The sequence below is a fragment of the Patiria miniata genome, unplaced genomic scaffold (assembly GCF_015706575.1).
Source record: "Patiria miniata isolate m_02_andy unplaced genomic scaffold, ASM1570657v1 HiC_scaffold_11, whole genome shotgun sequence".
In the NCBI taxonomy this organism is placed as follows: Eukaryota; Metazoa; Echinodermata; class Asteroidea; order Valvatida; family Asterinidae; genus Patiria; species Patiria miniata.
This window is the reverse complement of record NW_024037049.1, coordinates 4,039,400-4,058,421: the sequence shown is the minus strand read 5'-3', so window position 1 is coordinate 4,058,421 and position 19,022 is coordinate 4,039,400. Positions and strand designations below refer to the sequence as shown.

Sequence of the window (19,022 nt, the reverse complement as noted above, 5' to 3'; positions counted from 1 at the left end):
ACTTAATGTGAGGTCGCTAAAAGATATCGACTGAAGTGGTAGTTGAGCCTGCGACCCCATAATGAAGCAGCACTCTACCAAATGATTGTGTATAGATTGGGCTCCGGTACTGCATTCTTGAGGTTGGAGGTTCAAATCCCACAACCACCAATTCTTTGTTCAACTTAGCATTGATTGGTCGGTTTAATTGTTCTCCCTGCAGGTTGCACTGGATAGGCTGTTCTCCTTTGTTGCTAACAAAGTACTAGAGACAAAAGTAGCTGGCAAGATGGTTGCACACATGTGTCGGTCAGCAACAAAGGTAAACACTTCTTCGGTGGGACTGGAACCCAAGACCACCTGCTAATACTAGTGAAATGTATTAACCACTCTACAACAGAGCTTGCCAGGGTTGGCTTGCCAGTTCGAATCTTCTGTAATCAGTGTCTGTTGATGCAGTAATGAGGTGGGAAGATTATTTTTTGCCTGATGGTGGATAATAAGAAACATACTGATGGAAATGATGTGTTTTTAGCAGTGTTGTAGTCGAGTATTTTTTTCCGAGTACCGAGTACTGCCGAGTAATTAGGTTGCCGAGTACGAGTACTTGTACTTCCGAGTACGTGTACGAGTGCGAGTACTCGCATTTCCGAATACGGCCATACGGCAAATGGTTCATTGTGCGTAATTGGCCCAGGCCCAGTCAGACCGATGTACAGACCCACTCATGGCTAGCTGTTAAATGTGTTTGTCCGGACTTGTACAGAAGAAAATCAGGAGATCTTGATTTCTCAACAAGCCAATCAACCATTTCAAACTGAAAGTATCGAAAAAATAAGGCCATGATAAGTGAAGCTATAACATTTTTTTCCCCCGAGTACTGCTATTCGAGTACGAGTACTATAATGATCGAGTATAATTTCAACATGTCGAGTACGAGTACTTTGCTATCCGAGTACGAGTACCGTCATTTCGAGTACGAGTACTTTGACATTCGAGTACGAGTACAAGTACGAGTGCGACAAAAAAAGTACCCGAGGAGTACGAGTACTGAGTACAAGTACTACAACACTGGTGTTTCTAGGAATGGTTTCTACTACTCTAACTAAAATACCATTTTATGTTGTAGACCCGTGCAAAATTACCCCCTCGCTCGGTTACAAAGAAAGAGTTAGGAGTGACTTGAATACATTGATCCCCCCCCCCAAAAAAAATGCATGGCACTCGTGCAAATAAGATACAGACTTGTGCACGCACAGAAAATTGTGCATATACACATGCACTGAACATGTGTCTCTCCCACAGAGTCCTCATGAAGGTCATCTACTGTTCACGCATCTACTGTTCATGAGTTCATGGCAAGTGTACCACAGCTAATGACTTTTGATAGAAATATTGGGTCAGACACAATGATTTTAACTTTCAAGAGATGTCTCCCGAAGACAGTAAGACCATACTGACAACAAGAGCATACTGTTTGTCCACAGGTTTTTCTCAGAACAATCTTCTTACCACTTAAAAGAAATACCATTCTTCATTATAACTTTAATCCTCTTACAGTTGACAGTATTGGCAGCATGTTTCTCTCGTTTCAATTTTTTCCCCAGGCCAATGCCAAGATGGCTCTGCGTAAGTTCATCCCTCACTGTAGTGGCATCATCCTCAACTTGACGGCCTCTGAGGAGGTCCAGTTAGAAGAACATCTGGATGGAGAACTACTCTTTAATCTTCAGATTCTGTCCGAGGTAAGACAAAGACATTATGGGTCATTCCACCGGGTTGGGAAGCAGTGCATGTTACATCCATATATTTGGTTATATTATTATAAGTATCAATGCATTCTAAACAATTGCTCAACATAATATTTGTCTTAGGGTGTTTCAATACTTGAGAGAGTTTGAAATCATTTGAAAGTACTTTGACAAAAATATGAGCAAAAATGTATTAATTCGGACGTAACATTGACACTGTTACATCCAAATATTCTTTTTTTGCCATTTTTACTCGTATGTTAAATATTACCCAAACTGACATTGCATATTTACAACTGGACACCTAAGCACCAAGAAAAGCTTTTGTTTTGGTATAGTCGGGGTTCAAATATAGCAGAAACAATACCTCAAGTGTGGATGTAGCGGTGAAAAATCACTCAATGGAAGTGTGACATTTGGGTTTTACTCCGTGTCAATGTTACATCCACACAACCAAGCTATCATTTCTGCTCCTTTTGATACCTGACTACCGTAACAAAAGCTTTTCTTATTGTATTGCGTGCATAGTAAGAAGTACGCAAAGTGAATTTGGGTAATGTTTCGCAGAAATTTAAAAAAAAAGGTACAAATGTCATGCTTGGACGTAACACTGACACGGTGTCAATGTTACATCCAAAATGACATTTTTTGCTCAAACTTTTGGCAAAATACATTGAAATCATTGCAAACTTTCTGCAGTCGTGAAATACCCAACAACAAAAATTGTCATGATTATGTAGAGCAACTACTAGCAAGGCATTTATGCTTTTCTTAATATGGTCATATGTCACACATTGTTCCCCAACCCGGTGGAATGACCCATATTTATGCTAGTTTTCAGTTGTATCCCCCTCCAATTAAACAGTTGACACAGTGTATTTTTTTTCCTTTTGGAAGATGACAGACAATTTGGATTCAGTCACGTCACATTCAGATAGTATAGTACGGCAGATAGGTGATGGGATTGTGCCTTTGATGATACAAGCATGGCATTTGGCACATGGCAGAGTATGTTATGAGACAGATATCTGGCTATAGGGCAATCACAGATGTGTCCTTTGAAAAAAATATAGGTCGAATAACAAGCAATGGCAGCCATTTTCAAAATTTTGGAAATTGTTTGCTATTCTACCTATTTTTTCAAAGGACAGATCTGTGATGGCCCTATAGCCAAATATCTTTCTTAAGACCTACTCTGACTGTGTGCCACGTGTCATGCTTGTATCATCAAAGGCACAATTCCCCCGAGTTTCTCCCATTTCTGCCCCACTAGTAATATAGGAATAATTTAACTTATTGCATTTTGAGCAGCACAACAAAACAAAGAAATTAACATGAGACTGGGCATAGGCCGTATTGGAGAAAAATAGATTTTAAGATTTAATGATATTTGTAATCTTTGATACCGTATGGCTACTACCCATATTTTAAAGACATACATTGTAGTATAAAAATCGCGTGATAAAAGGTTTTAAAGAAAAACATTCTACATCTTTAATTTTCACGACAAGAAGACAGAAATTTAACATTTTTTTGTCAGTATTTTAAATAACAATAATATTATAATAATTCTAATAAAGCACATTACATCATCAGAAAAATCTCAATGCACTTTACAAAATTTACCTTTTTTGAAATGGCGATCAAGTTGAACTCTAAGGAGCACCTTGTAACCCTTAAAGGTGCTACTTAATGGGTCTCATATTTCTCATATTGAGGGCCTCCATGGAAAGCAGTGCCCTGCACTGATCGGAGCTACCCTCACTAAATATGACGTAAATAAAAATTAAAAAACACTGTCAACGGAATGTCCGATTGAAGTGCAACAAACAGTGTAGTAAACAGTATAGACCTCTGCCCAGTTCTGTCTCATTTTGCCTGAACGCCTCACAGATTTAACTTCTCATGGGGGAAGTTCCACCATAAAGCCTGTCTTGAGTGTAAGGCCAAAAAAAAAAATAAGTCGCTCTCTGGTCAGTCGATTTTAATCATGCGCGTCAATCTTTTTTTTTTCCAAAATGTTCCGCGGTAGCTCCAACAGCGCACCTCCTCAATTTTTTTTTTTACCAAAGAGCACCAAGGAATGGGAAATTGCACCAAGGCAAATGATCGAGAGCACCAAGGCAAATTATGGAGGACACCAATGTACATGAGGACACCAAAAAAGCAAAATAGTACCCCACCTTGTCTGTACAATCGAAGCTTGAAGAAAAAAAAAAAAAGCAAAAAAAAAAAAAAAAGCCGCGTCCCCGCGTCAATTCCGGAACTTTGGTCTGACCAGTACGGAGCTTTTAAAGGGACATAGGTGAAAAAAAAAAATTGAAAAAATCATCGTAAGAATGAAAAAAATCTGCGTTCGAACGAAAAAAATCTGCGTTCGAACGAAAAAAATCTGCGTTCGAACGAAAAAAATCTGCGTTCGAACGAAAAAAATCTGCGTTCGAACGAAAAAAATCTGCGTTCGAACGAAAAAAATCTGCGTTCGAACGAAAAAAATCTGCGTTCGAACGAAAAAAATCTGCGTTCGAACGAAAAAAATCTGCGTTCGAACGAAAAAAATCTGCGTTCGAACGAAAAAAAATCTGCGTTCGAACGAAAAAAATCTGCGTTCGAACGAAAAAAAATCTGCGTTCGAACGAAAAAAATCTGCGTTCGAACGAAAAAAATCTGCGTTCGAACGAAAAAAATCTGCGTTCGAACGAAAAAGCTGTTTGCTGTTTGCTGTAAGCTGTTTGCCCTCCCTGTGCTGCCCCACCACTTATGTGGGTGATTTGGTCATGTTTTTTCAGGTCCAACATGCATGACATATGTGCCCAATATAGGTCCGTGGCCCAAGTACAGGAATTTCAATAACTGGTCTTAAAGCAGTCTATGAGCTTTCAAACGGTCTTACTAGGGCTTGCTGTTAGTTGGTCATGACGTTTGACCATTGCAATGAAGTTCTAGCTAATTGTCCTTCTTTTTTTAAGAGTCCCTATCCTGTTACAATACTAGCTACAACCCCCCCCCCACCCCATCAGTCCCACCCATTATGCTATGCTGAGGCAACACACTTATGAGACATTTTATAAAGTAATTTGCCTTTTTGGTTTCTTTTTATAAAGTGAGGCAAGTTCAAAAAAATAATTAAAAAAGGCTATATAATTATCTTTCAAGTTTTTCAGATAAAAAAATATAACTGGTCGTCATTGTGATTTTCAAAAATTTGTCTATCCACAAATCCTTTACAGTATAAATGTTCATTCCTAATCCTTGTAATAGTTCCAAACTTTAGAAGCGACTGACATGTATATATTGTTTGATCATTTCTGGCTTTCAATAAGCCTATTTTACTAGTCTAACACTTGTACATGTACATGTACTTTCTGCTTCCTCACTTTCAGATACGGGATTCACTAATTAGCTGATTCCTACTCATACTCATAGCAATTGACAAACATGTCGGGCTATTCTGATAGCCATGGCTAGCCCGACATGTTTTTTTGGTGGCCCATGGATAACCAGTTAAATGTGGAGAAACTGTTGCATTTACAAGAGCATGATATGAGTCACATCATGATTGATACGTTTTACATGTTTGGTACAACAGTTTTCAGGGCAAAGAATGTTTTGACCCACAAAAATCACCCACATAAGTGGTGGGCAGCACAGGGAGGGCAAACAGCTTACAGCAAACAGGAAACAGCTTTTTCGTTCGAACGCAGATTTTTTTTCGTTCGAACGCAGATTTTTTTCGTTCGAACGCAGATTTTTTTCGTTCGAACGCAGATTTTTTTCGTTCGAACGCAGATTTTTTTCGTTCGAACGCAGATTTTTTTTCGTTCGAACGCAGATTTTTTTCGTTCGAACGCAGATTTTTTTCGTTCGAACGCAGATTTTTTTCGTTCGAACGCAGATTTTTTTCGTTCGAACGCAGATTTTTTTCGTTCGAACGCAGATTTTTTTCGTTCGAACGCAGATTTTTTTCGTTCGAACGCAGATTTTTTTCGTTCGAACGCAGATTTTTTTCGTTCGAACGCAGATTTTTTTCGTTCGAACGCAGATTTTTTTCATTCTTACGATGATTTTTTCAATTTTATTTTTTCACCTATGTCCCTTTAAAAGCTCCGTAGACCAGAGACTGAATATTTTTTTTTTTTGGCCTAAGCCTCATTTTGTTTTTTACACCATCTCTGCTCGCTTTGTAGATCGTTCAGTGCCCCAGCCACGACCTTCTGGAGTACCAGTCTACACTGGTGTCTGTCCTACAATCCACCCTCCATCTGACCTGTAAGGAAGGTTATGGCTTTGCCTGTACCCTCCTGAAACACACCCTCAAAGCCTGCTGTATGATCTACCCATTGGAATACTGCAGCGTACCCGGTGGACTCGATAGACCGCTCAATGAGTATCTGCCAATCAGGGTGAGGTGATTTCTCGCTTTTAAATTTTTGTATGATTGTTTTATGACCGTCTTATATTCCTGTGATTGTTTCCAATATTATGTTTTTAGCTGCGGGATAGCAGCTCAATAAATCATCGTGTCTCTGTGATAGTCCGTTAGTTAGTAATAGTAACGAACGCCGACATTGTCTATTGCTCCTACATAATTTGACCGATTTCAACCAAACTTTGTCGAAAGTTTCAGTAGCCCAGCCCCAACATGTCACATGACCAAACTGGGGTCAAAGGTCATCATGGGTCACTGGGTAAAAACCTGATTTCTTTTTTACTCGAAACACTACTTCTTCCAGGAATTACATAGCACAATCAGGTGACTCATGCACGAACACGAATTCGTTGGCCCGCAGCTTCCGAGATATTTCCGATTGAGCTTGTTAAATGTACAAGGGGGTGTAGCGTTAATTTTAATGTACTCTGGGGCCCCAGGGTGAACAGGTCAATAAACAGGAAAAAAAGGAATACCTTGTTAAGAAATAAATACATTTATGGAGATAAATCAGGCATTTCACTGACCTCACAATGAAGCTGACCAAAATAATTAGCAAGGGTAATGTTTATTTAAGGGCTGGGATGATAGCCTGTGGAGACAGGCCACCTTCAAGTCAGGCAGGATTGTGTTATCTCCAACATTTGTGGAATCAATTGCGATTCTTGCCAGGGGTTGACTCCAGATTTACACAGCAGCAAAATGATTTAGGATTTTTTTTTAATGAATATTCTAATGAATTAGGAGTGAATCAAAAATGGGCAGGCATTGAGATGTTAATTTACTCTCTAAAAACTTGATCATTTTTACATGCACATGTACCACAGAAAATAATTGCTTTAAATTATCTGGAATCAGACCGGGATTTGACACTTGAGTCAGCAGTCAGCAAAATGGAATTGGGCACTAAAAGGAGTCTATTCCTCTAATTCATGGCATCAAGATTCTGACTCCAAATTAGGAAAAAATTCTAATCAATTCCGGTATGGATTCGCCCTAGCCTATTTCTAGTGTCCGATCATTATTTTTTTTTTCATATGAGTTTGGATTAGCTGCATGTACATATGGGATTCAGTTCACCATGGGTAGAATGTAAGGATCTACCACCAAGTAAACCATACTTTTTATTTCGGTGTTCAGGATTGGGGTACGTCCACCGACATTGACAACCTGGACATAAAGTGGCATTTACCCACGGAGAAGAGTATCAAAGCCATCAAAGACCTGATGAAGATGTTTTTTGATCCAGAGATATCCAAGATCCAGGATTTCATCAAGGGAGAAGAGCTGTCCAGGTAGGATAAGCTTCAGTTTTACTCTACCTGTTCTCTCCATCTTATTCAATTATTTCTCCAAACAAGTTTTCAATTTTTGTTTTGTTTAATTTTTTTCTGTTTTAGACGTTTTAATTCCTCGGAAAATACGCTTTTATTTTGGGTTGCTTTTGTAACGATAACGCACAAACAAGTAATTAACTTTGATATCGCTAGAACAACAGCACCTTAAAAACATTTTTTGTTTTGATTGGGGGAGTCCAAACTCTGAAAATAGCATGTGCAGAGAAACTTCAACCCTTACATCCTAGGCCTTTTGCTAGGATGTAGCCTCAATCCTGCAAAATCCTCCAATTGGCCTCATGGAAAAAATAGCATATAGCCTCCATCCTGCAAATTCCTTCATCATTTCTTGAATACGGTCAGTGGAGGAGTGACCACTGCCTGAATCCTGCAAAATCCTGCGGCAGTGACTGTCAATATGTTGAGGCTTGGCCAGTGACATCCTGGAGCAGTACGGAGGATTTCAAGCATAATCCAGGCCTATATTGATGCATGGCTGAGCAAAAACAGCACGAGGTCCGGTCCAAGACCTTGACAAAGTGCATAGTACGAAATCAGTAACACACTTTTGCCATGTAACCTCAATCCTCCAAATTCCTTTACTGTGGCAAAGAGGATTTTGAAGGATTCAGGGCGGTTAGGGTTAACCCATTTAGTACTTGTACTTTATTGTATTGCGTTGTATTTGTTCACGGAAGAAGCAATTAAATCGTATTGTGCTTGGGCAGTTTCGGGTGCAACAGTGAGTTATAGGCAGGGCAGTTTCGGGCACTACAGTGCCAAAGGGTTGAGATACCCGGATCTAGTATAACGATATACCGGTACATTTAATCGATGAGCAACTATGGTTGTGACATGAGTTTGGGAGCCAACTAAGGAAACTGCTTCCTCCTTACCCTGCTTTCCATTTGAAAAAAAAAAAATTTCATCCAAGGTGTTGGAGTGAGACAAAAAGTGCACTAAAAGGTAGAGTAGATTGTTTGCAGCTATCCAAAATGTAACCCAAATAACTGTTGAAAAGATTACTTGGTTTAAAGACAGTAAATAAGCATCCTGTGAAATTATTCCTTCTGGCATGCTGTCATATTGAAGAAAAAAAATAAAAGAAGGTAATTTCCAAAGATTTTTGGAAATGTCCGTTAGTAGTTGGTTGTAATACGGTGAATCCGTGAATTGGTGCATGCAAGCGTTGACACAATGCACATGCGCATGGTTGCTGTTGTTCATCAGTTCAGTGCGTGACATCGCGTAGCTGCAATCAGCTGATTTTGATTTCAGGTGCAATTCAAAATGACTCGGAAGCTTTTCAATCGAAATTGAGATCCTAGAATATTGTTTTCTCGAAATATGCTGCACTCCCTGAGCTAAAAGTTCATCAGGCTAGTTTGCTAAGCACCCGTCTTTAGATTTTGGGCACTTTTGTTCCTTCGAAAGAAAAAAATGCACAAATGATTTATCCTACCTTTGACTGAGTTTGTTGAGGCGGTATCAATGCAGGAATTATGATATTCTAATTGATTTGTTTAAATGAGGTTAGTGTTAACAAAGTCCGTTAGTTGGTCTTTCCACTTAAACTCTGATGTTTAAGATTGTCCAGAGAGACAAATGAAAGGAAGAATGTTGGCTCAATAATGACACCATTTGTATATTTTACAGGGAGCGGCTTCTTCAGAGCCTTACAGTCATCCATGAATTCCTCACTGGTGCTGGCTTTGTTATACCGAGGTGGAACAAACCTGTTGTAACCAATTTGTGAGTAGTTGGCCGTCTTAACAATTTATTTTTCTTATACCAGGTAGTCAATAAAAATTCTATTATTCTAGGAGGTCAAAGCATTTAGGATGCATTTTTCTCAGAGAAGATCGCTTGAAGTTAAGTGACTAACTAGTTTGGCAGTAAGTTTTTGACACAAAAATGCATTTGACCAAATTCCATCTCCTTGGCACACCATTCAAATGAAACATCTTGTTGTCCCGTTAAATTTGATACCACGCTTTAGGTTGTGACGCTTATCATTCTGAAGATTACATCAATTTTCCACTTTCAGCTATGTCCACTTTTGCGTGGAATTGCCCAACAAGTGTTGCTGAAGTGCTCAATCTATATATTTCTTGGCCACACAGAATTGAGACGGTCAATCAAGAGAGAGTCCCCCACCCGATGCAAGTGGGCATCTCGGAGTTCAGCTCGGCATTCTCCCGCATACGAGAAGAGATCACGCTGGTCATGCACGATCTGATGAATCACATGCTGGCCACCGGGGAAGACGATACCAAAGCATTACAGCTTGTGTGCAGGGTAAGGATGGGATGAACTTAGGGAGGTTTTGGCAAGGGGTGTGGTAAATGGAGGGGGATAAGGTTGTGGATTTAAGGGGACAGGTTGCTGAAGAGGGAGAAGGGTTAAATAGGTTGTTGGATGTATGTGGCCGGAGGGTGGGGAAGCGATTGGTGAATAGGGGATGGGGTTAAGTTGGTGAAAGTAGAGATGTTGTGGGAGGGGATGGTAAATAGGGAAGGGGATAAGGTAGTGGATGTAAGGGTGTTGGTAACAGGAGAGGGGGATGGAGGTGGAGGTAGGGTGGAAGTGGGTTAGTGAATAAGGAAAGGATATAGGTTTGCAGAATGAGTGTAAGGTTGAAGCGCGCGAGGGGTTTTTGAATAGGGAATGTCAGATTTCAGTGTGTCGGGGGATGGAAATAGTGGGCGAAAGTAGAGATGTTGTGAGATGGGGAAGGGGATGGTAAATAGGGAAGGGAATAAGGTAGTGGATGTAAGGGTGTTGGGTAACAGGAGAGGGGGGTGGAGGTGGAGTTAGGGTGGAAGTGGGTTAGTGAATAAGGAAGGGCTATAGGTTTGCGGAATGAGTGTAAGGTTGGAGCGTGCGAGGGGTTTTTGAATAGGGAATGTCAGGTTTCAGTGTGGTTCCCCCCCCCCCCCCCCCCCGAGTGTATTGGAAAAAATCAACGATCTCCTGCTTTCTAGTGCAGACGTCACCCACTCGACCACCGAGGTTGCGGGATAGGTTGGCAGGTTCTAATTTGATGTAGCAGCGGGTACCACAATGAAAGTATTCATAAGATGAAATTTGCGTCAGGGTGATGGAAATTCAATATTACATCGGTGAAGGGCAAAAAATAGTATGGAATTTCCATCACCCCGACGCAAATTCCATCTTGTGAATAATGTAAGATTTGCGTCGCTTTTGCATTTGTCGTGTAAGATTGTTGGTGCTTACCTACGTCAATCAGGGCTCTGCCAGGTTTCATTATAACCTCTGATGGAACACCATGTAACCATTGTCCTAGCAGGACTTGTTGGTTGTAGATTGTATATTTTGAATAGTCTTGGTTTGTGCCCCATTCACAGATCCAACATGCCTTGCTGTGGTTCACAGGAACCCAGAAGCAACGCTCTGAAACTCGCATGAAGAGTTGGAAGATGATCAAGAAAGCCATCGGAGACAAGGTCAGTAACACCCCCCCTTTCAAAAAACAATCTAAAAACAGGCTTGTCTTTAAATTTGTTGGTTTTATTCAAGATTCAAGATTTTTATTTGCCACGTAAAAATTACATAAGATTTATGCTTTCCTATGTGCAATTAGTAAAAAGTATGTGTAGTATCCATACAAATGTTATATTTAAATCAATAGAACATAAGAGACCTTAACATTCAAATTAAATTAAACACACACACACCCAGACATGTTTTACATACCTAGTGTGGACATTCCTTTGTTTTTGTGTAGTTAAGAAAAACTAGTGGAAAAACCTTATTTTACTCAAACTGTGAAAACTCTTTCAACCCAAATTTTTTTTATGATTCCCTTTAGTGTTTCTCTTCATTTTTTTCACGGATAAACCTAACCCCAAAATGCCTCTAAACCTGTTTTCCAGAAAGGGGAAAACCTTGTGTGGACGTGGGCAAGTCCACACAGCGTCGCTGCTACCTGGTCTTTGGTTAGGAAGTCTACACAGTGAATGTAACGCTTGTCCAACGAAAAATCTTCAAACAAACAAATAAGAAAATACACACCTGAATTCATTAAATTGACAAGAACCACTTAATAATGGACTGATGTAAAAACCTTCACTTTAGTATTTAAACAAGTCATAACATACAATGTTCCAGTGCTGATTAAGAACAAATTCTTATTCGCTGCTAGAAACACACCAGAAAGGCAAAAGAAAGCTGCTGTAGCAGGCTATGTAAACAAACAAGGTTTTTCAACATTTTCTCCACAAATATATATGGATTTCCTGTCACCCTCAAAATGCAAACAAAAACACATAGCATTCCCTGGAATTTTTTTGTTCCTTTTTGACATTTTCATTCCTCATTATGTTTTCAGCTACATGGCAAGAACCGCATGATTCGAGCCCTCCAGATCGACCGGGTTCAGATACAGCACGACCAGCGGCTCATGAATCAACTGAGATATGTCATCTACTCAGAAGTGGACCAGATGGTCCTGCATGACCTGACCATGCTATCTATGAGCAGATACAGTGAGGTATGTGAGGTGCTTTTGATATATCACTCTCTGCCAAAGGAACGTCTTAACCCTAAAAGGGCCGGGGGGGGGGGGGGGGGGGGGGGCGGAATCCGCCCCCCCCCCCTCAACATTTTCCGCGATAGCTTTTAAAAAAATTTTTTCGCGACCCGAGCTGTTATGACTTTTTAGCCTCGGACCACGGGTTGGCACGTAGCGAAAAATTTTCCGGCGCTATGCGCCGTGAAAACTGAATTTTCGCATATATGTCGTGTACACCGAGCAGAATTGCCATTCATACATATGAATAATTAATTAGCCATAATTCCAAAACCCTTTGACCTATAGTCATGAAATTTCTTGGGCATGTTAAGGAAGAGTTGCTCTATGCATGTGCTGAGTTTCAAAAATTTTCGTCACTCGATGGCCGAGATCTTGGGGGGGGGGGCGGAATCCGCCCCCCCCCCCCCCCCCCCCCCCCCCCCCCCCCCCCCCCCCCCCCCCCCCCCCCCCCCCCCCCCCCCCGGCTGAGAGATGGTCAAAATAACCCGGCCCCTTTAGGGTTAAAGTGCTTCAAAAGTATAACCCCTGTTCAACAGATTTAAAGACCACATTTCTGCAGCCAAGATAAGCGCGCAGGTACCTTTTTATACTCCCGAGTGGAGAGAGGCAATTAACATATCGCGGTAGAATTGCGCCAACGCAGCTTGTGAAATATTGTCATATTACATATACAAATGGACGCAGAAAGCGCAAAATCGGAGACAAACAAAACTTAACGTACACAATTCCATAGGGTTGTCTAAGGTTGTGGCCAACTCGCAAACGCTGATAGGTCAATTTTAGTAAAGTGTCTTGCCCAAGAACACTATCGCAGGTTTGAGCCCAAATACCATGGCATATTGGTTGAACACCATAACCATTGGATCATGGCGCTCTACAGGCATAGTAGCATCCAGTAAAGGACTGATGAAAGAACCAAAATGGCCATTTTGTTGTCAAGAACAGGTTGAAGAGTATGGGCATGAGAGTGCATTGTAAAGAACAAGTGCTCAAGTACTTACAAGTACTTACAATTTCAAGTACTTATACTATTAAAAGCAATGCTTATACTCAAGTGAACTTGCATCCTCGACCATCAGTAGACCATCGTTGGTAATTGATACAACAATTCCACTTTCCTTGAAAATGACAGCACACCAGGTGCCACGATTTCACAGGATGCTTTAGACTATTATTCACTGACAGTCAAGTAAGGTATTTCATAATAATTGTGTAGTTTTGTTTGTTGATGTATGCAAATGTTGTTTATATACCTTTAATGTTACTTTCTGGAAATAAGCATTGTAGTTAAGTTTTGAAAAGGTATTTTGTTTATTCATTAGCGTCAAGTCCAAGTCATAATGGTTGACTCCAAGCCTTCGAGTCTTTTGCTGATGTTCCTCAAGTCAAGTCAAGTCATATTGTGACTCGAGACAGACCTGACTCCGAGTCCTGCACCCGATTTCATCAAACTCTTCGTAACTTATGATGCATCGCAGCGATGCGACGCGTCGTATCTCTACGATGCGTCGCAGCTGCGACGCGTCCTGCGATCCATTTCACAAAACACGTCGTAAGTGCGACGCGTCGTAGTTGTATTTATAGCACAACTCGGTGACTGTTTTTTGTATTTAGTCAGCGTACAGTAAATAGTCGTCTGATATTCAACAAAGAGTCGTCGGATCTCAGCTCGAAATTTGTTAAAACGTAAAACAAAATGGCGGCCGTGCGATGCAATTTTGAAGGAAAACAAACTCATTGGACTGTATAGCTACTTTGAAATTTCAATTCTAATATTCCGGTCTAGTTCATAATTATTCAATGAATTTTCTATTTACAACTTTACACACATTGCCTCGGTATTATAATCTCGTTAATGTAATGTTTATGGCATAAAACTGGCTTAGAAATGACTCTTCTTATTTTGCGACAACCACTAGACACGTCTTAACTTGCGACGTGTTTTAAGCCATTGTCAAGGAACGCGTTCAACACATCGCAACTTTCGTGAAATGGATGATACGACGCGTCGCGAGTTGCGACGTGTCACACGTCGTAACTCGAGTTGCGACGCGTCGCAGCGCTTCGTGAAATCGGGTGCTGGACTTGAGTTCTACAATGCTGAAGAAGTTTACATATTCCTTAAGGTTTTTATGCATTTGATTCTTGTCTAGGTTCGTAAGGTTGCCCAGAATATCCTGTTCGAGAGCATAGATCACCTGACCTACAGTCGCTATGACATCATCCCAAGAGTTCTGGAAAACCTGCGAGAGGATGAAAGCATCTCGCACCACACCTTCAAGGTTTGTTGTTTCTATTTATTCCATTGAGGTTGCTCCTGACCAAAAAAAATGACAAAGGATCAAAAGCCACTCACGATAAGAGGCTGTGAGCAGAAGAACTCAATCAAAATGTAAAAAAAAATGGTAGTAAATATGTTATGCATCGTCTGAAAGAACACACTAAGCCTGTAACACCTGATAAAATGTCTCCAGCTTGTTTTGGGATTAATTTGAAAATTTATATATTATTAAGCATCTCAAGAAATTAACAACTGCCCTAGAAATGTGTCATGATAAAACAGAATCTGGCTGAATACATTGGCTTTTAATCTCAATATTGCAATGAACAATTTGCTGAAATAGCCCAAGTATTTGTGAAAGGACTTGGATGGAGTCTTGAGTCTGAGTCATTTTTGCAAAAAGTTGTACATCCCTTGCCCAACTTTCAGCTGTGTTTTTGATCACTCATACTCCTAATCGTAAGTGCTCAGTCAACATAGCCATGTTATGTAGGCTTGATTCCTTTCCATGGACTAATACTGGAAGCACGACCAGTATTTGGTGCTTCGTCAGCTCACAAGTTGGAGGGACACATTGTGTGCAGTGCGCTGTTTCATGCACTTTTACTTTTGGCACAATACTATGAATATTAAGCTTCTTCGAGTGAGTGTCAGGTGTCACCAGCAATAGACACTTTCGGCATTCAGAAAAAATGCCGAAAGCATATACATATTCAGTTTCGCCATCGCACCTCTGTGTAAACGTACTGCTGCTAAGGAAACCAAGTCACAATTTTATGTAAAAAAAAAAAGCCAAATTCACTACATGTCTTGAAAATTTCACTTTTATTATTAGCGCTTTCAATTACAATCCGACATGTCTGGTACATCAAAAAGAATGAGAGGTTGATATAATTATTAGATTGGGCAAAATTTTGAGCGAAAGATGGAAATTTCTGATCAGGTACGTCACTTTCTCGTATCTCGTATGAGAAGAACGCAATTAGTTATGACGTCACACGTATAATTGATAGAGACACGTGATACAGGCACAAATTTCAAACCTGAAGAAAATCTCTAATGTGTTATTGTCCCCCCCCCCTCCCTCCATCTTTCTTTTTGTAATTGTTGAGGTGGTACCACTGATCTCTATATAAAGACTGGATAGCGGATAAAGATCCGCACAATGAATGCATTTGACGCCATATTGGTGAGACTGGTGAGATCGGCTGGTGATCTACAAAGGACAAGTTGCCGTCTTTATAGACAGCATGATTTCTTTTGTAACTTCGCAGTTCACTTGACTTATATTTTGACCACCACCACTGAGTGCACTGACAGTGGTTTACAATTTTTCTAACATCGTGGTTTTACTTTTTTAATGCTGCAGTTCATTTTTTCGGCGTTTTGGAAATAATAATCACTACGAAAATGTGTCCTTTTTAGAACATCATTATGTGTATGTGACCAAAATGCGTGTCAACTGTTGATACAGCGCGCGCAGTATATACGCGTAGAACATTCGTATTATACGCGGCCATCTTCGTGAGACCGGGGCGAATTGGTCAATATGCAAAGTCTACTGTGTGAATGGTGTATGGATATCCGCTATCCAGTCTTTATATACAGATCAGTGGGTGGTACTTGTACAGGAGTCCATACAACATTTTATTTCAGTTCACTTTAATGGACACAGAAAAAGACTTGACTTAAACTCTTCTATCTTTCTCTCCTCTCCCGTGAACCACCTTAGGGCGCACTGCACATTCTCCAGGCCGGGGGCATGGGCACGCTGGCCTGCGTCCACGACTGGGAACTCATGCAGAAATGCTGGACGGCCCTGGTCAAGGCCGGTCACTCAGAGAAACTGTCCATCATGAAGGTGATTGACGGGATCACGGTCAAGATACACAAGGTGTATGACACACTGGCAATCAAGAACCAGGTAAGCGGGGTACCAGTGATTGAGAAACCCTGCATAAGGGGATGCTGTATTACTGCTTTAAAATGTCTTATAAAAACAAATTGTCCAAGGTAAATAATTTTTCGGCTTTTAAACGAAAGAACTTAATCAAAGAAGAGTTTTTTTTGACAGGAAGAAAAGAAACCACTTGAGTGCCTTTTGTAAAACCATTGCGAAATAGTAAAAATAACCATAATCTATATTTGTACAAATTATTTTTAAATGTGCTGGGATGTAGTTTATAATAATAGCCCTTAAGAGTATATTTAAATGATTGATTGTATATACAGTAAACTCCGGCTAAACCGACATCGGACAACTCGTCAAATCGCTCAAGTCGGCTGTCTGACTAAAGTCCCGATTGTCTGTAATGCATTTCCATTCAATATTTTTGAATCGGCTTTTATAAGTAGCCATTTCGCTCAAGTCGTCATGTTACTCTTGGTCCCCTTTCCATAAAAAGCATTACAAAATCCTTTGTGTAAGTCGGCATTCAACAAATCACGCATTGACATCAACTTCCTGTACTGCGGTTGGCAAAGTGTCGAGTGAAAAGTGGTTTCGCACGGCCCGTGATCGCTGCATCCCCGGTGTCGAAAAAGGGTGTCCTGCTGCATACATCGCATATGCCTCGTGAGCATATCAATACCAGTACCCCCTCTATGCTGTACGCATGCGCTCTGTCCATTTTGAGGGTCGTCTTATTGAATGACTGCTATGCTGCAGTCAATGCGTGCGTATATGCTGTACCACGCACGCATTTAATTCGTTACTGTGCGCGTACATAATGTATCGTGGTCTCCACTATCAATACCCCAAACACGATGATACAATTCGAGGATTAATTTGCTGGATTCAACTCAAGCATTAAGGAGATAATCCAGGGTAAATCGAAGCCCATTAGTGCAATGAATCATGTGTGCAAAAGACCATTCATGTAAGTCGGCAAAATGACGACTTACAGCACATGTCAGCATTCGCCTAAGTCGTCACAAATTTTCGGGTCCCGAGAGTGCCCATTTAGCCGGAGTTTACTGTGTATAAATTTTTTTGGGGGGGGGGGGAGGAATTAAAAAAAAAAGTATTATGCAAAGTTTAATTTAGTCAGTAAGCTGTTTCCAGTAGCTTGCCATTTTTTTGTAACCAACATGTCATCGTTGACACACATTGTCATCTGTCGCCATCTAGGTGTCTCAGGAATGCGTAGACGTAGCTGGCCAACTGTCACAGTCAGGCAGCCCTTCAACTGTGGTTAAAGCACCCACCCCTGAAGAAATGGAGCAGGCCGTTGTGAGGCTAAAGAATAACAATGACAAGAACTTAAGGTGTGTACAAAAAAAAATCAGTTTTCAAAATGTGCTTTGCTTGATCCACTTTTCAAACTTTTATTGAAAACATTACACATGTAAGATTATGATGAATATTCATGCTGCCTGAAATCAATTTTTTTAAATTGTTAGTTTTCATACTTTTTTTTTTTTTGGCAGCATCTACACCAACATGGTCACGTCTTTAGTTGAGCTGGTCGAACGAGGAAACCTGTAAGAGCTTTTTATATTCATTAACCCTTGTATGCAAATATACATTCTGTGCCAAGTAGTCCTTTCAGTCAAAATCAAACGAGTAACTGTTTTCAACAGTTAAGAATTCCCAGCCTACATAAAGCTAGATTGACTGGCTGGGACTGATAAGTAACTTGATACAGCTATGCTTCGACTCCGGGTGAGTGATAAAACATCTGTGACCACAACTTGCCTGCTTTGTCTGTTGACCTATTTTGACTAGTCACAGTGCTTGCTTGACGTATGATCTGTCTGTTGGTGACTAGCCTGTGTTAAAGGTATAGCAGGGAAGTGGATAGAAATTTTGACTGTCTGTGACTGTTTAAACAGTAGGAGGGTTAACTAAGATCTCCACCAAGTCACACATGTATATACCAATTGTTCATACCGGTATTTACCTAACCAAAATTGTGTCCCGAAGTACTTTAAAAAAAAATTAAAAAGTCCATTAATCAAAACTTTCCCGATTTTAGCTTGACATTCCCACCATTTTTCTATTCCTTCAAAATTTGTCCCAAAACTTTCAAAGAGAAAGTCCGGCTCCCCCTCTGAATTGAACACATTTCTTTCGAAAAGAAGGGTCTCAAAAATTGAATCTTTGTGTAGATCATTTTTGAGCCACTGGCTTTTTGGGGTTTTTTTTGGTAGAAATTTGAGGCCTGCTGTAAGAAAAGAATGCCTGGTTCATAGGAGAAACTCCCAATCCTATACCTAAAGAGCCATTTTCTTCATAGAAATATTTCTTGTCATTTCTGTCCCCGACAGACGATGGAAGTTTTCCCAGATGGCGACAGGCATGTTGAAACTTATGGTGAGGCCAGACACCCCACTCCCAACAGCCATGGTCCGGCTTTTTACAAACTTCCTCGTTGATGACACGCTGGCAGTGCGCAAGGTACAAATACAAGAAAGCTTTGTCAACCTGCTTTTAAATCAATCGCACTTGACATTAATTCGATTTTGAAGTTAAAATATGTATCAAATTTACAAATTTACACAGAAACAAACCCTTTAAATGCCATACTGCAACATAGAGTACAAAACCAAAGACAAAAACGGAAAGCAGACCAAAAAAAACCTCCAGGCAAACAAAAACAACAGTACCAGTCAGTTTCTTGGGACTGTATAAGCTAGCCAGGGAAATAAAACAAGACAAAATCATCAAAGGAGAAAAACTCTCCGCTTT

The 19,022-nt window shown here is 40.4% G+C and overlaps 1 protein-coding gene across 1 annotated transcript in view; it reads left to right on the top strand.

Annotated features, from left to right (window-relative positions):
* LOC119742473 (proteasome activator complex subunit 4-like) overlaps positions 1-19,022 on the top strand; it is a 59,841-nt gene that overhangs the window by 21,858 nt on the left and 18,961 nt on the right. Inside the window, exons 15-27 of the mRNA XM_038218412.1 lie at positions 203-301; positions 1,587-1,724; positions 5,918-6,133; positions 7,300-7,454; positions 9,153-9,248; positions 9,620-9,794; positions 10,865-10,963; positions 11,848-12,009; positions 14,205-14,333; positions 16,065-16,256; positions 17,463-17,599; positions 17,762-17,815; positions 18,602-18,731. Coding sequence (XP_038074340.1) covers positions 203-301; positions 1,587-1,724; positions 5,918-6,133; positions 7,300-7,454; positions 9,153-9,248; positions 9,620-9,794; positions 10,865-10,963; positions 11,848-12,009; positions 14,205-14,333; positions 16,065-16,256; positions 17,463-17,599; positions 17,762-17,815; positions 18,602-18,731 — 1,782 coding nt within the window. The remainder of the gene's footprint in view (positions 1-202; positions 302-1,586; positions 1,725-5,917; positions 6,134-7,299; positions 7,455-9,152; positions 9,249-9,619; positions 9,795-10,864; positions 10,964-11,847; positions 12,010-14,204; positions 14,334-16,064; positions 16,257-17,462; positions 17,600-17,761; positions 17,816-18,601; positions 18,732-19,022) is intronic.